This window comes from Culex quinquefasciatus, chromosome 3, assembly GCF_015732765.1.
Source record: "Culex quinquefasciatus strain JHB chromosome 3, VPISU_Cqui_1.0_pri_paternal, whole genome shotgun sequence".
NCBI classification, from domain to species: Eukaryota; Metazoa; Arthropoda; class Insecta; order Diptera; family Culicidae; genus Culex; species Culex quinquefasciatus.
Window position 1 is genome coordinate 147,380,283 of NC_051863.1, and position 19,896 is coordinate 147,400,178.

At 35.2% G+C, this 19,896-nt stretch overlaps 1 protein-coding gene across 18 annotated transcripts in view; it reads right to left on the reverse strand.

Moving 5' to 3' along the window:
• The window catches only part of LOC6036398 (potassium voltage-gated channel subfamily KQT member 1), a 349,585-nt gene that overhangs the window by 19,756 nt on the left and 309,933 nt on the right, over positions 1-19,896 (reverse strand). For 17 of the 18 annotated variants that reach the window (XM_038263226.1, XM_038263224.1, XM_038263227.1 and 14 more), the window contains 4 exons: positions 7,153-7,249; positions 6,857-7,051; positions 6,604-6,755; positions 4,138-4,331 (listed from right to left, as the gene is read on the reverse strand). In XM_038263226.1, the coding sequence (XP_038119154.1) occupies positions 4,138-4,331; positions 6,604-6,755; positions 6,857-7,051; positions 7,153-7,249 (638 nt within the window). Of the gene's footprint in view, positions 1-1,301; positions 1,415-4,137; positions 4,332-6,603; positions 6,756-6,856; positions 7,052-7,152; positions 7,250-19,896 lie in introns of all 18 variants that reach the window. The other variant, XM_038263238.1, reaches the window with a different exon arrangement.

Genomic DNA, 19,896 nt, shown 5'->3' on the forward strand with positions numbered 1-19,896 from the left:
GAAAAGTGTTACATTTCGAAACAAGTGCTGAAAAGTTCAACTTTTCAGCACCCATTTCAGTGCTGAAAAGTAGAACTTTTCAGCATTTATTTTGAAAAGTGTTGCTATTCGATTCTGTTATGATTGGTACAGAAAAGTAGGCTGTTTCGTCGTTCAGGAATGACAGAAAAGTAAAGAAGTTTCACGACGGAATTGCAAAAAATGTATTAGGCATTACTTTGCATTATTTCAATAACAAAAGTGATTTTCAAAAATATCACAAATTACCGTGATCGTCGTGAAAAGGCAGAGGCCCAATTTCAATCTATTTTGAGCAACGCTTTAGGTAATTTTGATCGCTTGAAAAAACAGATCTGACTGATTGATCATAAAAATTACAACATATTTTTATCAAGTTTTTTTTTGAGTGGTGGATTGCAAAGCTTATCTGACATTTATTTTACATTTAAATCAAATGATTAAGGCATTTTTGTCGATGTCGATGTTGAAAATCATTATTTTGACGTAAACGCAATTTTTAGCTTCCTTTTTCGGCTAGGACCACCCTAATCGCTAATTGAAACAATATAACTTTGCTGGCCAAGGAACTCCCAAAAAAGTGTCCATATGGTTTATGATCCCCAAGCAAAATTACAGTCAAATCGTAGCAAATTTTTATTTGGGTCCAGCTGGCTCAACGAGAAATGCCCGTTTTCGTTGTTGAAATTATTGGGATATCAACGCTTATTGGTGAAACCGAAATTTATATTGAAATATTATATATTTGGCCATAATTAATTTTACTGATTTCTCACTACAAAGGGAGATGAAGACTTTGTTTGAAAATTATTTTGTCAGGAACTTCTATTAAGATTGTTATTGGAATTAATACTTTACAGAAATGAGAAACACGAAGTTCAAAAGTCTTTTTAAGTTTCTTTGTTTGTGTTTTGTTTGAATAATAAAAAAAATGGAATGATGATATGGTTTTCACAAACAGAGACACCTATTCAAATACATACAAAAACAAAATAAAATGGATTCAAATAATGTTAAGATAATTGTCAGTATATAATTCCACACCTCGTCAACAGTGCAGTCTTCTTGATAAAATGTACAATGAAACAGTGTCGATACACTCAAACCCGTTTTCTAAGAATAATTTCTGTACAATGAAACTGTACACATCGATCATAAATGCTAACATCAACTTTGCTTCAAACATTGAACTTATAATGTTAAGTAAAACGTGTATTTTCATGATTGTGTTTGTACTTAAACTTTCGTGTATTTTTACAAATACAAAATAAAAAAGCACTCGCCATAGTTTATCTTTGGGGGTCCCTTCAAACGACCGTCTGTATTCGAGAACCGATCCGGGAACTGGTTGGATCAATCAGGTAGTACGTTTCGGGATCTTCGTCTTCGTCCAAGTCTGAGATCATCAGGGATAACGCAGGGTTAAAAAGACGGAGAAATGCTCAGTTATCAACTTGCCAATTATAAAATTGTGGAGCTAGAAGGCCTGTTTGTGTAGTTGTGCGCGCTCGTGCAGCATCCGTGTAATGGCATGACTAATAGATGATCTGCAGGGATGCAATTTCCCGCGTTGTGCTTCTAATGCAGACAACGTGGGCTCACAGACAAGCAGACGTAACTTGTCGTTGCTTTTGAATTGAGTTTTGCTTGTATTCTTGAAATTCTGAACAATTGAAGGGTATGTTTCTGTGGAGGATTTTTATATTAATCGTACAAAATAAGTATTCTTTACAAAAAAGCTTTTTACTTTGTTTCGTCTGCGGTGAACTTGTGAGCGAGCAAGCAATTTTCCAAGTTCATTCGAGTACCGCATCGGCGCATCGGAGTGCACTGATGCAGTTATGTACAAGTACGTTAGATGCGTGTGTAGCTAGATGATGTGTGTATGTGTTTGTGTTTTTATGCAGTTTTTTTTCTTTTTTCCTCTGACATCCAGTCGTAATCAAACTAAAAGGGCAGAAAACATCCTGGCAGATCAGAAAAAAAGAGTCCAACGTACATGAACCTGACTTTTTACGCCTAGACATTATAATAGATAGATACAGAAGCCGGAAAAGAGGAAAAAAAAACAAGAAAAACTTTGCATCAGTGTGTGAGAGTGTGTTCGTATGGAAAATGCCTTCTCTAATAATTGAAAATGCTTCGCGAGACGGGAAATTGTACGCTCTACTGATAGAGATGATAGATAGTGGAAGGAGAGCTTGGAGCAGGACTGCTGTGGCTATAGTTTGCAGAAGCTTATTGCATGGAGCTGGTTATCGAAGGTCAGGGCAAAGAGCACATCGAGAGGGACAGAGATCGAAACGAAGAAGAAGAAGAAGAAAATCTACCATCTATAAGGGGGTGCACTTTGGGTGAGGACGGTGGTTGTTGCAGAGTTTGAAGTGTGGGGGAAAGTTTATTTTCAGACAGAACCAAGGGGAACGCAAAATTCAAGAATAATGGAAAAGTTTTCGTTGAGTTGTAAGGAGTTATTCATAGATTTTATTTTACAGTTGTTTTAGTTTTTTAAGTAGTAATGGTAAAACCCCTCGAAATCACATGGGAAAGTTTGTCAGCTAAAGATTTTTTGATTTTGATTTGAATCGTTATGGAATGTAGTTTCAAATAAACATTGAATTAAATGTTGCCCTTGAAAAATCATAATAAAAATATAATTTTTTAATGAAAATCGAAGTGCCATCAACCGAAAACAATTTTAAAAAAATCCTGCATGTTTAAGCCCGTTGAAAACTATTTTGACATTTCCTCGTACAACACCAGAAAACGGTTTTTCGCTAAATTTTATTCTGTCAAAACTTTGATTTTTTGGATAATAACGATTGCAAAACAATTGTACTGGTGTATAATGCATTTTGTAGTACTTTTTTTTTTATTGAAACTGTTTTGAAAACCAGCTTGCATGCATGCATTTTTGATGGAAATCGGAAAAGGATTTGTTCTGTATCAATTTGTCACACAACATTTTTAAAATAATAATTAAATTAAAGAGAAGAGAAACTTGTCAAAAATGCCTAAAACTGTTATTGCTACGTAAAGCAGCAAGCTGTCAGCGCAATGATGTTTGCAAAAGTAATTAATTAGCTAATGTCGACAAGCTTGTGAGCATCGTTCCTTTCTACTTTCCACGATGGGTACGATGGGCATAGCTCACATATCAACCTACTCTGTAAAGCCAGAGGTATATGCAAATATGGTCGATGGTTCGAGGCGATGCTCAACTTTGCTCATCTTTGCTGTACTGCACCCGAACTCAACTGAGTTGACTGAGCACAAAGTATCCACCAAGAGTCACCAACAACCTCCGGTGAGGGAGGGTTGTGCTGACATGTTGATCTTGATTTTTGAATAGCATTTCCATCTTTCTCCAGTTAATTGTGAATAAATATTTAATGTCAACACATGTGTGCTGGCAACACTGCTTCTGCAGCAGATCCTTTACTGACGGGGAGGATGCTCCCAAGGAAGTAGTCTGAGGGTACAACAGTAAACTTTTCCCATGTGATTTGCCGGAGTGATGTTACACGATGAGTACGACGACGACGATGACGATGACAACGCAGCTGATGGTTTGATTCTAGTGTTGGGTGGAAAACTTGGGGGAAAATGTTTGTCCGGGGATGGAGGTGTAATGCGCGCGGTGTTCACGGAGGCTTTCCTTGACAAGCCCACGGTCACCCTTGAGAGAAGCGCTTTTACTGCAGCATCCGAACGGCAGCAGAGCAGTCACGTGCCGTCAAAGACGCGCCGACTTGGCTGTCTGTGTGTACGTGCGAATTTAATTTTCACACTGGAAAATCGCTTCATTATACACACAAAGTGAAGTGAGCAAACTTGACGACGCTCTGCCGGCAGGGACTTTTGGAAGTGGTGGTAGGGTAGGTTTGGGGTGTATATGTGTTTTTCGGTGGGAATGAAAATGTACAAGTGCTCGAGAAAAAAAGGAAAACCTTAATCTCTGTCTGAATGTTTGAATGTATGAGGCAAGGTGTGACGAAGGCGTGACAAAGTTTCCCTTCGGAAAACCCCCGCTCCCAGAAAAGCCTGACGCCCACGCAGTGAGGTGTATTCACAAAATATTCACGTTTTAATCGTAAAGTAACCGCCAGCAACACTTACTTGAGCTTTCGGTGATGGTTTTCGGGCTGCCCGGCTCGATCTCGATCTCGGTGTCGATGCAGACCGAGGCCAGCTCCTCGATGCCGACGGCGTGGTCTAGCTGGTCCGCGTCGAGGTTGGGCACGACGATCACGACGTCACCGCGGTCACTCGCCGAACCGGTGCTGTTGCCCACGTACTGTGGCGGTATGGAGCTGGTTTGGGAAATTGTAAAAAAATTGATTAGGGGAAATATACCCATTTTAATCACTCTAAGCCATTCGACCAATTATCATCACTTTTGCCGTTTCTGCTATTAAATCAACATTTTCAGATGTATCAACAATGGAGAGTTGCTTGCTCACTTTAATTTGAGCTATTTGTGACTTTGGAACAGTCAAAAACACTTTATGAAAGCTGTAATTCACGATCAAAGTGCTGATAGGCCGATAATAGAAATAGGCTGAGAAAGGGTATAGTTCCCCTAGTAACTGAATGACAGAGGATTATCCAATATTGATATTTTGATTATTAATCCTTGCACCTCAATTGTTTAAGCAAAGGCATTGTTTTAATCAGAAATGTTTTTTCAACAAAATAAAAAAAATAAAGATATAAACTTAAAAATATAGATGTTTACCAATTTTTCTAGCCCAATGCAAAAAAATCAATATGGGATGAAAAATTACATGTTTATTGTATATTTCAGAACTACGGATTTCACTACATCGATCGAACACCATGCTTCTCCATAGAAACAAAATCTCAATGCCTTTTAGTGGAGACGCATGGTGCTTTAAGTTCAATCAATACGCAGAAATCTGTAGAAACATTTTCATTTTCAACATCAACCAATTTTGAAACTTTTGAAGGTTTAGACCATTCTGCAGTTACATTTATTAAACAAAAAAATAATCAAAAAGAGTACACAAAAAATAATCCAAGAAACTGAAACTAAGCTCTGAAATTTGATTTTATTTATTTACATGTTTGTGTAACCGGTTATCGAAATAAAGCACCCAGAAAATGCAAATTTTGAGAAAACATTTTTTCAGGTGTACCTAACGTTCAAGCTTAACCAAATTGTCTTCTCACTTGTCTTCATTTTTTATGGGACTATATTTTTGCAAATATTCGACTGATTTTTCATGTCATAACATTTTTTTCTGAAATTCTGATGTTTTTATTAAACCTTATTTTATTTTTTTTAATGAATTAAAATATTTATGTAAGGTAAAAAAGTGTAAGCTATTTTATAACAATTTTTGTATTTTTTTTTGAATATTTACATTATTTTTGAATTGACAAAATACCAAGCGGCCAAAATTAATTTCTCCGCAAAAAAAAAAAAACTTGTACAACTATTATTTATTTATGTTCACACAAATAGGGCACTTTGAAACTATTTTTTATTGATTTTTTGCCCACCCCTTGACTTTGACCACGCTGAGGAACAAAATCTTAAATAAAATTTGTATCAATCATATTATTTTCAATAGTTTTAAAAAGTCTTCTAGCAAAAAGGATTCTTCCGATCTTACGAATGTAGAGACAAAAGTTCATAAAATAACAATAATATATAAGTGCCCATTACAAATGGGCAATTCTAGAAGTAAACGGTCCATTTTCTTCAATTTTAATTTTTGTAATTTTTATTCCGGCTGAAACAGTTTGGTACCTTCGGTATGCCCGAAGAAGCCATTTTGTATCGTTAGTTTGTCGATATAATTTTTCATACAAATTTGGCAGCTGTCCATACAAAAATGATGTAGGAAAATTAAAAAATCTGTATCTTTCGAAGGAATTTTTTGATCGATTTGGGTCTTCGTCAAGGTTGTAGGAATGGATACGGACTACACTGGAAAAAAATGATACACGATAAAATTTTTTTGGTGATTTTTTATTTAACTTTTTGTCACTAAAACTTGATTTGCAAAAAAACACTATTTTTATTTTTTTTATATGTTTTAGAAAACATTCAATGCCAACTTTTCAGGAATTTCAAGGTTGTGCAAAAAATCAAAAACGTGTTTTTTTTTGCAAATCAAGATTTAGTGACAAAAAGTTTAATAAAAAATCACTAATTTTTTTCCAGTGTAGTCCGTATCCATACCTACTACTTTGCCCAAGACACCAAATCGATCAAAAAATTCCTTCAAAAGATACAGATTTTTGAATTTTCCTACATCATTTTTGTATGGACAGCTGCCAAATTTGTATGAAAAAATGGCATACCGAAGGCACCAAAAAAGTTTCAGTCGGATTAAAAAATACAAAAAAAAAAATCGAATGACCGAAATATGAGAGAACTGCTCAGATACATAAAACGAAAAAAAAAAAAATCGTTTCAGATCAGTAAAGCACCATAACTTTTTCTTTAGGCTCTTCTGGCAGTTCAATCATGCTCACATTTGAGCTTTGTACATCTTTTAGATCTCGTCCTGAAGCGCTCATAGAATTGAACTCAACTTTGACTTTAACACTAACCTTAACGTAACCCGCTTCTTGATCCTATGCCCCAGGTCGGAGAACCCGCGCTGCATCGGTGGACGTCTCTGGTGTTGGACTGGCTCCTCGAATGTTTTCGCGATCGGTGAATTTGGTTCCGAAAATTGTTTATCTATTAAAATAGGTTTTGGCTGGGATGGAAAATAAAATGATTCAGTATTAAGTTTTCGAAAAATCTCCAATCACCCTGCGAAAAGCTTTTTCGTTTGCTCCGCCTCTGTGAAATACTCACTTTTAACGAACCACTAGAACTACTTGTCACAGATGTGATTACAGCCGCTGCTCCGCCCCCTTTCGGTGGCAACGATGGAAGGTTTGGATTGTTGGAATGTGATGAGTCAGGATGGAGTGGAAGTGATAAAAGGCGCTTCCGATCCTGCATGTATAACTCTATAAACGTGTCTACCTTTGTCTCTATGTCGTCAACCTGTGGTTTCGGGTGTCGGGGAAAGGGAGAAGAAATATATTCGATTGGAAATTGAATTAATTTTCCACTCGATTTGAGATTTTACACCTCAATCAACTTACTTGTCTTTCAATTTTCACTACCCGAGAAGCTAAACTAATTTTCGATGCATACACATCTTTTGATTTGGATCCTTGTTTGCCAAGAATTTGGTCTAACCTAAATTGTGGAAGCAGCAGAGAAAAACCAGTCCAAAAAAGAAATCATAAAAAAAGAAAAATAAAACAGAAAGAAAACATTAGTATTCAGTTGTCGTCTGTTAAAGTGGAACACACAGTCAAATTCTGTGTGTGTGACGGCTATTATGCTGTTAGAATTTGATTCAATTATATTATACCGGGGGGAGAGAGAGACAGACGGAGAGAAAGTGTGCCACAAAGCGAAACAAAAAAGCCATAAACATAATTGAAAAACTTCAAACAGATTACTTTCGCTTTTCGTCGGGGTGGTCGCAGGGTGAGTAGGGGGGTTATTGAGATTGCCTTTTTTCGCCATCAAATGCACAAATACAAACGAGTGCAGAGTAGTGGTTTGTTAGTGTTTGCTGAAGCAGCTACACAAAAAATGCAGTGAGCAAACGTGAACAAAAAAAATGTATCATATTTGTCTTCTCTGAGTCGTGTCTGGGAAAAGTTTTCCACTTTTCGTGCACTTTTCGTGAGATAATTGAATTCGCAGCTTTGCATGATTTACGGTGTCAGCTGGTTGTGGTTTTTTGACTTATGCTTTCTAAGCTGAGTGTTTGCGAGGGGCTTTGTCGGTGCTTTTTTCGGTACTAAACCAAACTGCATGGTCTGAATAAATTATTTAGGAGAAGAATCTTTGTTTCTATTTGATGATCTGTTTTTTAATTGTTGAGTCAATTATTTTTTTTCGTGGTTTTACACATACATTTCTTGAAGTGGTTTCTTTTTCGGATGATTTCGAACTTAAAGTAATTCATTTTACGAAAATTTACAAACATTTAAGATATGAACTCGAGAAAACAAATAAATCAAATTTACTACATGATGTAGTTTTTTTTTAAAGAAACGTTTCATTATACGTAAAGAGAGCATTGATGAATCATTTGTGTATCTGATTTACTTTCAGAAACAATTTAAAAGCAAAAAATATTTAAAAATTTGACAATTTTTGAACATTTAAACAAATATATGTTTGAAGTTTGTTCAAAAACTATTAAAAAACACATGAAAAAGGGAAATAACAGAAAAAATTACTTCAAAAGAAAATAAATTCCAAAAATGTGTTTTGTATTTTTTTGCACGATAGTATGCAAAAAATACATTGAAAACATACAAAAAAGTTACATTGAAAAAGAAGAGAGAATTTTAAATTCTTAATACCTACTCACTACTTTTTATGACATTTAACATTTAAAAAAACTGCTCATATTTGGCAGCATGGAAGATCTCACAAAAAATAGAAATATGGATATTTTAATCACTCTTGACGCATCGAATTTTTTACTTTTTATCTTTATAATAACAATTATGAAATCGACAATTGGAACAACTCAATGCTTTCAAAAGCACAAAATTACGTCAGGTTTATGGATTATACAGGTAAAGAAGATTTTCAGATGTCAAAAATAGCGTTTTCCGATCCAGTTTGTCATACTGAAAAAAAAAATGCTATTGAAATATTCAATCGTTCACTTTTCTGAAAATCTCCATGTAGATTCCAGTTTCAACAGTTGAAAAATTAGCCTAAACAAATTTAATCCATATGCTTCGACAATTTTGTGTCAGTGATACTTTATTTTTGACATTGAGTGCTCTTTAATTACAAAAAATCTATTAAATTGCATTCGAATAAGTTTACATTCGGATTGCAAAATTCGTATTTGCGAATACACCTTCAAAATTTATAAACATTATATTATTATATATATTATATAATTTTTTTTAATATTTGCATCTTTTAAAAACTTTCGTAACTAAATTTAGTTTAGTTTAAAAATAAATGCTTTTTTTACAGTCACGTTTACGATTCGTTTATCTTCAATCTTTAACGCGTTTCAATGGAGTCCCTTGGTGTTTTAAAGTCCAAGGCACATGCGTCTCCAGCAAAAATACGTTTTCCTTTTAAACCTATCCATCAACGTAAAGTGGTTCAAGTTAACGAGCACAAAACTGCCAGTTCAGTAACGATGCTGTCAAAAAAAGTGGCAATGAACTACTGCAGTAGTGCAAGAAACAAAAAAAAAAAATCGGACAACAATCCTTCAGTTCGAACTTTTCTGCACTGTTCTCTTTTTCTTGACGCAACTCAGGGAAACTACTCGTTTGCACATGTGGATGTCACGAACGGCGTTTGGGGCAGATTGTCGATTGGCAATGCGGCAACCGCCAATCGAAGAAAAAAGAAACAACAAAAATAAGGAGGAAATTACACTCTGTCAGGGAGGGTGCATATAGTTTTTCGCGTGATCGCAAAAGTTTTCCGTTTGAAGCTTTTCTGTGATATGTTTATTTTAAGCGCGCATTTTTTCCGGGGTTCTGTCACATATGGTTTAGGTTTATTTTCGAAACGAAAACATAAAAATAAAACTGTTAAACATAGGTTAGTAAACATATAGCCAGTTAAAGTGCGGTAAAGAATGCTGGTTAGTATGCTGGAAGCAGATAAAGATAAACATGTTCGTTCGTCCAAATTAGTTGCAGTTTGAGTAGAAGCAGCACGAAAGTGTCATGCAGATGAAACTTGGCGCAAGCATGCAGAGTGTGACTTTATACACTTTCATATTGGATACCAAGCATGCAATCAAAAAGGGAAAATTGGTTTGCCATAACCACCACCGTCACTCGAGAGAGCTCCGACGATGCACACTCTTTCTTTGTTCGGGACAAAAGTCAACGCTGCCGTTTCGGGGTCAGGGCAATGATTGTTATATTTACTTGGATGAATGGTTTCGTTTTTGGATTCGAGCGATGGAAGGGAAATTGTTTTTGTGTAGTTTTAGTTTTTCTTGCCAAGTTGATGGTTTGATGTTTTTGAGAAAGTTTTTTTGGCGTGATGTGCCACCATATTCTGAGGGCCATTTTCGCCTGCATTGCGGGTTGCCCAATAGAAAAATTATTCAGTTTGTATTTATAGTGTATTTTGTATTGCAGTGGAAGTTGTGGAAAAATGCTAGCAATTACGGTAATGTCAAATGAGGTACCTCATGCTAAAATATTCAGCTAGTAATGAATGCCAGTTACTGCACTGTGCACTGGACGTCATTGTGTTATCCAATTATGGTTTATGCTTTGTTTGTTTGAAATTATGCAGTAAGTACATGCAAAATTTTATTTAGCTTAATAGCTAGGTAGGTGATTCGGGCTCGTTTGAATTTGATATCCTGCCAATGCTCTGATATTGTAACAATGTTATGGTTTGTATCGGATTTTTAATGATTCCTAGAAAAACCAGATGAACAGCAATTGTCAATCTTATATTTTCTGTAAACAATAATTCCTTGTATTTGTTACATAAATAATATATGATTTGAGTTTCAAGTTGATTTTTGTTTGCGGCTTATTTTATGATTTTTGAAATGATCTAATCTTTGAAATCATCAGAAAAACACAATGAAAAAGGCTGTCTAAATGAAATTAAAAATGCCTGAAATAAAATTTGATAAATTGCAAAACGACTTTTCTTTTTATTGTTTTTAATATATTAATAAACCATGCATTACCTATGTCTATAAAAGCCATATAGCATCATTTGTTTTTTTCTATACAAAAGGCTTGGTCACACAAAATGGGCATGTAATTATTCGAAAATCATTATCTTGAGAAGGGGGTTGTCAGATTTAAATTTTTAAGAATTATTATTTGTACACGGAAAACAAATTATTGTTTTTTATCACTAAAACTTCATTTTATTATGTGTTTCAGGCATTGTTGGAATTCGAGCGAGAAGAAGGAAAGCATTTCTCGCTCGCGAACGAGGGAGAGAACTTGTAGGATCTTTTCTCTTCTCGCTCGCGCTCGCATTTTCGTTCGCGTTCTCGCTCTCGCCGCGAGCGCTCGCGAGCGCCTCGTGCTGGCCGTTCGTCCCAAGCTAGCAATTTGTTTATCAGGCTTATGAATACGAACCAGGCGATGGTATAGAGGTGTAACTTCAATCGCTGTGTTGTTTTTTGTTCGTTTCTAACTCGTTCAACTTCTCGCGAACGGGCAATTCTGGCTCGCGAGAAAGCCCGTTCGCGAGCGGAGGAGAGCACGGGCAATCGGTGAGTTTCTCTCGGCAGCTCGAGACTCGCGGCGAGAACTCGAGAGAGAGAAAATTTTCTCGCGAGAGCGCGATAATACCAACACTGGTTTCAGGGGAATCAAAAGTGAATTTTTTGCACTCGCATTTGATGCATTTTTAGTACCCTAAAACACATAAAAAAAACTTAAATTGAAAAATTCGTGTAAAAAGAATTCAACATTAAGTGGCTGAATACAATAATAATTATTTTTTTCCTTGTGCCTATTTTTTAATGATAAACAAAACAAAAACGAATTTCAAGAGAATTACTCATTTTGTTTTGCTGGAGACGCATGGTGCTCCAATTTCGATTCTTTAATTTGAATCAGGAGTACTCAAAGTTTTCGAATGGCGGGCCAAATGAGGAAAATTGTATACTCAAAAAGAAATTGATTTCTATAAGACTTTTAAGACAAGACAATCTTAATTTATCAAATGAAATTGAGTAATTCTCCACCAACTCACACAGCAGTTGCCCCGATCCCTCTTCGATTTGTGTGAAACTTTGTTCTAACGGGTATCTTTGGTCCCTGATCACGAATCCAAGGTCCGTTTTTTGATATCTCGTGACGGAGGCGCGGTACGACCCTTTCCATTTTTGAACATGCGAAAAAGAGGTGTTTTTTCAATAATTTGCAGCCTGAAACGGTGATGAGATAGAAATTTGGTGTCAAAGGAACTTTTATGTAAAATTGTACGCCCGATTTGATGGCGTACTCAGAATTCCGAAAAAACGTATTTTTCATCTAAAAAAACATTGAAAAACTTTTTAAAACTTTGTCATTTCCCGTTACTCGACTGTAAAAAATTTAGAACATGTCATTTTAAAGGAAATTCAATGTACTTTTTGAATCTACATTGACCCAGAAGGGTCATTTTTTCAATTGGAACAAAAATTTCATGTTTTTTTCTAACTTTGCAGGGTTATTTTTTAGAGTGTAATAATGTTCTACAAAGTTTTAGAGCAGACAATTACAAAAATTTTGATATATTAAGATAAAGGGGTTTGTTTATAAACATCAAAAAGCAAAAAGTAGCTTTTTCAAAACTTTTTTTTCGTAAAATCGCGATATTACGAAAAAAAAGTTTTGAAAAAGTTACTTTTTGCGTTTCTCTTTGTTTCTTCGTCCGTGTCTGTCACGGGTGACCATGAACGGCCATGATCGATGACGACCAACTTTTTCAAAACTGTTTTTCGTAAAATCGCGATAACTCGTGATGTTTATAAGCAAACCCCTTATGTCTATATATTAAAATAATTGTCTGTTCTACACTTTTGTAGAACATTGTTACACTCTAGAAAATAACCCTGCAAAGTTAGAAAAACACGAAATTTCAAAATGAAAAATTTTTTTCTGAAAGAAAAAATGACCCTTCTGGCTCAATATAGATTCATAAAGAACATTAAATTTCCCATAAAATGACATGCTCCAAAAATTTTCACAGTCGAGTAACGGAAAAAGGGAGAATTTATAAAACTTTTTCAGTGTTTTTTTTTTGATGAAAAATACGTTTTTCTCGGAATTCTGAGTACGCCATCAAATCGGGCGTCTAATTTTTCATCAAAATCCCTTTGACACCAAATTTCTATCTCATCACCGTTTCAGGCTGCAAATTATTGAAAAACACCCCTTTTTTGGCATGTTCAAAAATGAAATGGGTCGTACCGCCCCTCCGTCACGAGATATCAACAAATGAACCTCGGATTCGTGATCAGGGACAAAAGTTACCCCTTAGGACAAAGTTTCACGCAAATCGAAGAGGGGTCGGGGCAACTGCTGTGTGAGTTGGCGGAGAATTACCCAATTACATAAATTTTGGTATACATACATAAGGGCTTTTTTATAAACATCACGAGTTATCGCGATTTGACGAACATTTTTTTTGAAAAAGTTGGTCGCCGATCATGGCCGTTCATTATCACCCGCGACAGACACGGACGATATCGCGATAACTCGTGACAGTTATAAACAAACCCCTTATGTTTATAAATCAAAGTATTTGCAATTGTCTGCTCTACAACTTTGTAAAGCATTGTTAGACTCTAAAAATTAAGCCAGCAAAGTTAGAAAAAACACGAGTTTCAAAAAAGGTAATTTGTCCTAAATGAAAAAATGACCCTTCTGGGTCAATGTAGATTCGAAAAGTACATTAAATTTCCCTTGAAATGACATGTTCTAAAATTTGTTACAGTTGAGTAACGGAAAATGGCAGAGTTTTTAAAAACTTTTTTTCTGTTTATTTCGATAAAAAAAAACGTTTTTTTTATTCTGAGTACGCCATCTAAGCAGGTCCAATTATACATAAAAGTCCATTTGACACCAAACTTCTATCTCATCACCGTTTTAGGCTGCAAATGATTGAAAAATGCTTATTTTTCGCATGTTCAAAAATGGAAGGGGTCGTATCGCCCCTCCGTCGCGAGATATCAAAAAACGGACCTCGGATTCGTGATCATGGACAAAAGTTACCCCTTAGGACAAAGTTTCACGAAAAACGAAAAGGGGTCGGGGCAACTTTTTCCGGTTTCGTCTGAGTTGGTAGAGAACTACCCAAAAGTGTTTTCATGGAAATTTAAATGTTTTCGATAACATTTGTGATATGTATGTGAGGGCTTTATTTTAGTTTCTAGACTAATTACAATAAATCGTTGCGGAAGGATTTTCCTACAACTAAAGTAAAACAATGTAATTGGGCCAATGTCGAAGTGTAAACAAAGAGTCTATCCTGCTCGTTCCTAATGTAAACATCAACTGACGTGAGCAGGATAGACTCTTTGTTTACACTTCTGGAGTTTTTTTTTATAAGGTCCAATAAACCAAATTTCCAGTTTTTGCTTTTTGGGTGTTTTTTGAACCGCCTTTAGTCAGGGGTATTTAAAAACACCAAATAAGCAAAAACTGAAAATTTGGTTTATTGGACCTTTAAAAAAAACTCCAGACTTCGACATTGGCCCATTTACATTGTTTTGCTTGAACTATACCTCCAATTTCAATTAAACTTCAATACATTTTGGCCTGCCTCAATCAGATGGTAGTTACTGAGAATCGTAATCCAAATGAGTTTGAATACAGAGGTTGGAGGTTTCTAAGTGCAAAATAATTTTGAGGCCCAGTCAATAAAAAATGCTGCGTCTTAACTTTTGAATTTTAATTTGTTATCTTTGCAGTTTTCGAACTAAATGGTTGAAATTATTTCAATGAGATATTTTTTTGAAAAAAATATGTCTTGTAGTTCAGATCGAAAAACGGAAATGAATAAATGGAAAATCAAAATACTTACTTAGAAAAGGTTAAACTTAACCTTTATTTTATTAAATTATATATTCCGTTTACAAATAAGTCAAAGGGCATACTTTGGTCACCCCTGATTAAAAAAGTCCTCATATTAGCGACCTCTTTTGACTATTTTCATCAAACTACCTTATTTTCATGTTTTATTCATAAGGCTGTGCCGCCCTAAAATTAATTCCTATTTTTCGCGGTCACGCACTGCCCGCTGAGCAAGGTTTAATTATAATTTTAAATTTCTCCATTCACACCTTTTTCCTTGCTGCTGTCAAAAACGGTTATGTTGCGTGTCTGTTTAGTCTTAACCGTAATTCACGTACTCACTTCCGGGTATATTGAAACGGGTGCACAGAACGCAATTTTTACTCTTGAGTGTTTGTTGTAAAAGAAACTGGTAAATTTTACGTACGATACATTTTTTGTACCAAAAGGGACAGTACGTCACTTTGACCGTGTCAAACCAGCGTGGTTGTACTGTACCTTTAAGCTCGCTGAAACAGGTGTCACCGACGAACGGTTATGATTAGTTCGAGGCAGTTCTCCTTGATGAAGTGCATGTGGCCATAATTGAACGGCAGATTATGATATTTATGTTTGAGCGGGTGTGTGTGCGTGCACCAGTTTAACCCGAAGGATATTTGCAGCGTTGACTTTTCAATAAGCATCATCCACCTGTGCTGGAGGCGATGAAACCTGATTATGATGCACATTTCTCCTTGTGTGTGTGTGTGGCAGATGTTTGCCAACACAAGGAAAAGGAACAGGAGAAGCTTGTTTATGCGGAAAGTGGCATAAGCGCTTGAAAAGGGGTAAGCATGGGGGGTAAAGCGGGCTAGATAACATGCTACTAAGCTACTAAGCCACGTGGAAACATGCAAAATACCACACATACGCTCACACACACAGTCAACGTGTGCAAGCCAGAAGGTAAAATCGATACAACAAGCACATTCTTCTGATGTTGTGTGCACAAAGCTCGTGTATTTGTGTGTGTGTGTGTGTGTGTGTCGATCGCAAAAGTGCATCCCGGTTGCACGTGTGTGTGTGTGAGCTTCTTGTACGTGTGTCCTCCGATGACGTGTTGAGGAGGAGACACTTTTGCGATACGGCAAGCAAGAGTCGAGCCAGCCATCAGGTGAAAGCATAAATATTGATATTCACATGCAGCAAGCAGTTGTTGTGTGTTTGTTGTTGTTAGGCCACGCGAGGGAGGGGGGGTCCATTGACAGATACAAAGAACACCACAGGGGAGGATGATAGGGGCTTGGGGCAGACAACTGATCAAAGCGTGACAGATATGGGTAGAGATCACGACGAAGTGGTGGTTTGATGTGTGAGTATTTCATGGGGAAAATTTGTCAAGTTTTCTGGCAGCAGGAAGGGGACACGACGAAATTTTAAGAAAGTAGAAACTTTTTCCTGAGGTAGAAACTTAATAGATTCATTTAACAAAAATCATATCCGACAGATTTTTTTTTTCTATCAAAAAATCAAGGTTCTTTAAAGTTGCTGTAGAATCCGATTTCGTGCTTTTTTTTGAAAATTTTTGATTAAATTTTAATAATCGGAAAGAGTTTGAAATGTTGATTTCTCTCTCAAAATCACATTTATGATATTTGGGTAATTCTCTACCAACTCACACGAAATCGAGAAAAGTTGCCCCGACCCCTCTTCGATTTGCGTGAAACTTTGTCCTAAGGGGTAACTTTTGTCCCTGATCACGAATCCGAGGTCCGTTTTTTGATATCTCGTGACGGAGGGGTGGTACGACCCCTTCCATTTTTGAACATGCGAAAAAAGAGGTGTTTTTCAATAATTTGCAGCCTGAAACGGTGATGAGATAGAAATTTGGTGTCAAAGGGACTTTTATGTAAAATTAGACGCCCGATTTGATGGCGTACTCAGAATTCCGAAAAAACGTATTTTTCATCGAAAAAAACACTAAAAACGTTTTAAAAATTCTCCCATTTTCTGTTACTCGACTGTAAAAATTTTGGAACATGTCATTTTATGGGAAATTTAATGTACTTTTCGAATCTACATTGACCCAGAGGGTCATTTTTCATTAGAACAAAAATTTTCATTTTAAAATTTCGTGTTTTTCTAACTTTGCAGGGTTATTTTTAGAGTGTAACAATGTTCTACAAAGTTGTAGAGCAGACAATTACAAAAAATTTGATATATAGACATAAGGGGTTTGCTTATAAACATCACGAGTTATCGCGATTATACGAAAAAAAGTTTTGAAAAAGTTGGTCGTCACCGATCTTGGCCGTTCATGGTCACCCGCGACAGACACGGACGACGAAACAAAGAGAAACGCAAAAAGTAACTTTTTCAAAACTTTTTTTCGTAAAATCGCGATAACTCGTGATGTTTATAAGCAAACCCCTTATGTCTATATATCAAAATTTTTGTAATTGTCTGCTCTACAACTTTGTAGAACATTGTAACACTCTAAAAAATAACCCTGCGAAGTTAGAAAAAACACGAAATTCTAAAATGAAAAATTTTGTTCTAAATGAAAAAATGACCCTTCTGGGTCAATGTAGATTCGAAAAGTATATTAAATTTCCCATAAAATGACATGTTCCAAAATTTTTTACAGTCGAGTAACAGAAAATGGGAGAATTTTAAAACGTTTTTAGTGTTTTTTCGATGAAAATACGTTTTTCGAATTCTGAGTACGCCATTAAATCGGGCGTCTAATTTTACATAAAAGTCCCTTTGACACCAAATTTCTATCTCATCACCGTTACAGGCTGCAAATTATTGAAAAACACCTCTTTTTCGCATGTTCAAAATGGAAGGGGTCACCGCCCTCCGTCACGAGATATCAAAAAACGGACCTCGGATTCGTGATCAGGGACAAAAGTTACCCCTTAGGACAAAGTTTCACGCAAATCGAAGAGGGGTCGGGGCAACTGCTGTGTGAGTTGGCGGAGAATTACCCATTTTTATTTGAATAATAAAATGTTCATACATTTCTTTTGTTCAAAGAAGTGGCGTTGTTTTTAGAATAAGTTTCCCTCTAAAACCGATTTAAATGTTTGTGCATAAAGTGCCCGTTTTTGAGCAAACTAGTGAACAAATTTTTCAATTTCACAAACTCAAACATTCAGATTTCTTAAAATACAACATAAAACACGACGTGTTTTCTGGGCAACCTTAAGGAGAAAAAATAGTCATCGCTACTTCAAATGTGTTTTATAGGAAATTTTCTCAGCTTGCCAATGATTCTGAGAGCGAAATGTTTCGTCGAGAAATTTCAGAGATATTAAGTTTTTTGTTTCAAATTCCCTTACAATTTATATGTAACTTGTCCAGTAAACTTGTCAAATGATGTGTTTCCTGTGCCATTCACTCATCATCATGTGCAAAATAAGACAAGAAACAACTTTGTATCAGGTTGCAATCCGCTAAACATTTAAAAAATGAAGTTTTATTCGATTTTGTCAAGATATGAGATTTATTCAAAAATTGAAAAAAAAAACATAAAATCGTGTTAAAATATGATTTTTACAGGAACAAATCCATTATTACATGATTTTTGTGTAGAAATAACACCTGTCTGCTCGGATTTAGCTTGGAATTAGCTGATGCAACAGATCTTTTTGCAGGTTTGAGATTGATAGTGTATTACTAGATTTTCATGAATAAATATCATATCGCCTTAACCAACCCGTTGGATTGCAGATAAAACATGTTTAATACTCGAAATTGAAGTGCAAACTATCGCTGCAAGCTTTAGGAGAAATAATTTTCAAGAGAATGAAATGATTGTTTTAGTTTTTTTTGTATGAAGTGATCAAGGAATAACCAATTATAGAAGTCTTATAAATCTCATCTTTAAAAAAAAAATTCTACATATATCTTGATTTTTGTTGAAATAGTTCGGAATGGAAGTTTCTGTTTGATTTTTTGTTAAAATAATAATTAATTTTTGTTTAAACAGAAAAAAAAGTTTGTGGCTATGTTTTCAGTACTCCGACTTGAAACACATGCATTTTCTAAAGTAAACATGTTTTTTGTTTTTAAATTTTGTCTTTATTTTATACTCATGAAAATGTGAATTTTGAAGCTTGCAACAGTAATATGTAGTACATTTTCGATTTAAAATCATGTTTGTATTTATATTCTTTGCTTGAAAAAAAAACATACGATTAATTCATTATAATCCAATAATTCTATTAAATATTTCCAACCTGTCTTAATTTTTGCTGTAGAAGCTAAATCAGAGCAAACACGTGATAGTTATATAAAAAAAGAATAATTTTATAATTCTTAAAAATATATTCTAACACGGTTTTTTTATTTGAATTTCTGAATAAAGCCCATATATTCAAAAACTCAGTTAAAACATAATTTTCAAAATGTTGAGCGGATTGCAACCTTCTACAAAGTTGTTTCTTGTTTTATTTTGCACATTTTGATGAGTAAATGACACATGAAACACATCATTTGATAAGTTTTCTGATCTGTTAGTATAAAGTTTCCAATAAATTATAAGGGAATTTAAAACAAAAAACTTAAAACATAGATATCTCAGAAATTTCTCGATGAAACATTTCGCTCTTAGAAGCAATGGAAAGCTGAGAAAATTTTCTTATAAGACGTATTTGAAAGTAGCGATGACTTTTTTCCTGAAAAGTTTGTTCTAGAAAACACACCGTTAAAAACAACTTATGGACATTTTATTATTCAAATAAAAATATCAGTTGCTAAATATTACATAAAAATCGTTGAGGATAGTGACTCACATTCATTTTAACATTTTTTATATTTTTTATTGAAACTCAACCAAATCTATCAAAATGTTGTCTAGGATAAATTGATTTAAAAAAATTGATTTAAATAAAATTATAAAGGGATTTTGAATAATTGATGAAAAAACCTTTTCCATCCTAACATTTGTTGAGAGAGAACATGAAACAAATGAACTTTATCGAAACGAGATTCCACTCGTTTGACAACAAAATAAGTTAAGCTTTCGATGTTTTCTGTCAAACCTCTAAAAAAACTAAGCCAAATCGTGTGTTATGTTGACCACTTTCGTGCTCGTCGATAACATCGTTCCAATTCGATCAACGGTCTCTGCGGCAAAGTCAACGGCGGAAGGGTTCGGTTTCAATTTGTCCTGATGAAAGCGAACATGGTGTGTTCCTGGAATCGGTGAAGGGAAAACCCCACAAACCGAGAAGACGTTTGTGACTAAAGAACTACCCGGGGAAATGGAGTGGACTGTGATTTCCAAGAATCGTTTGGGTAAAT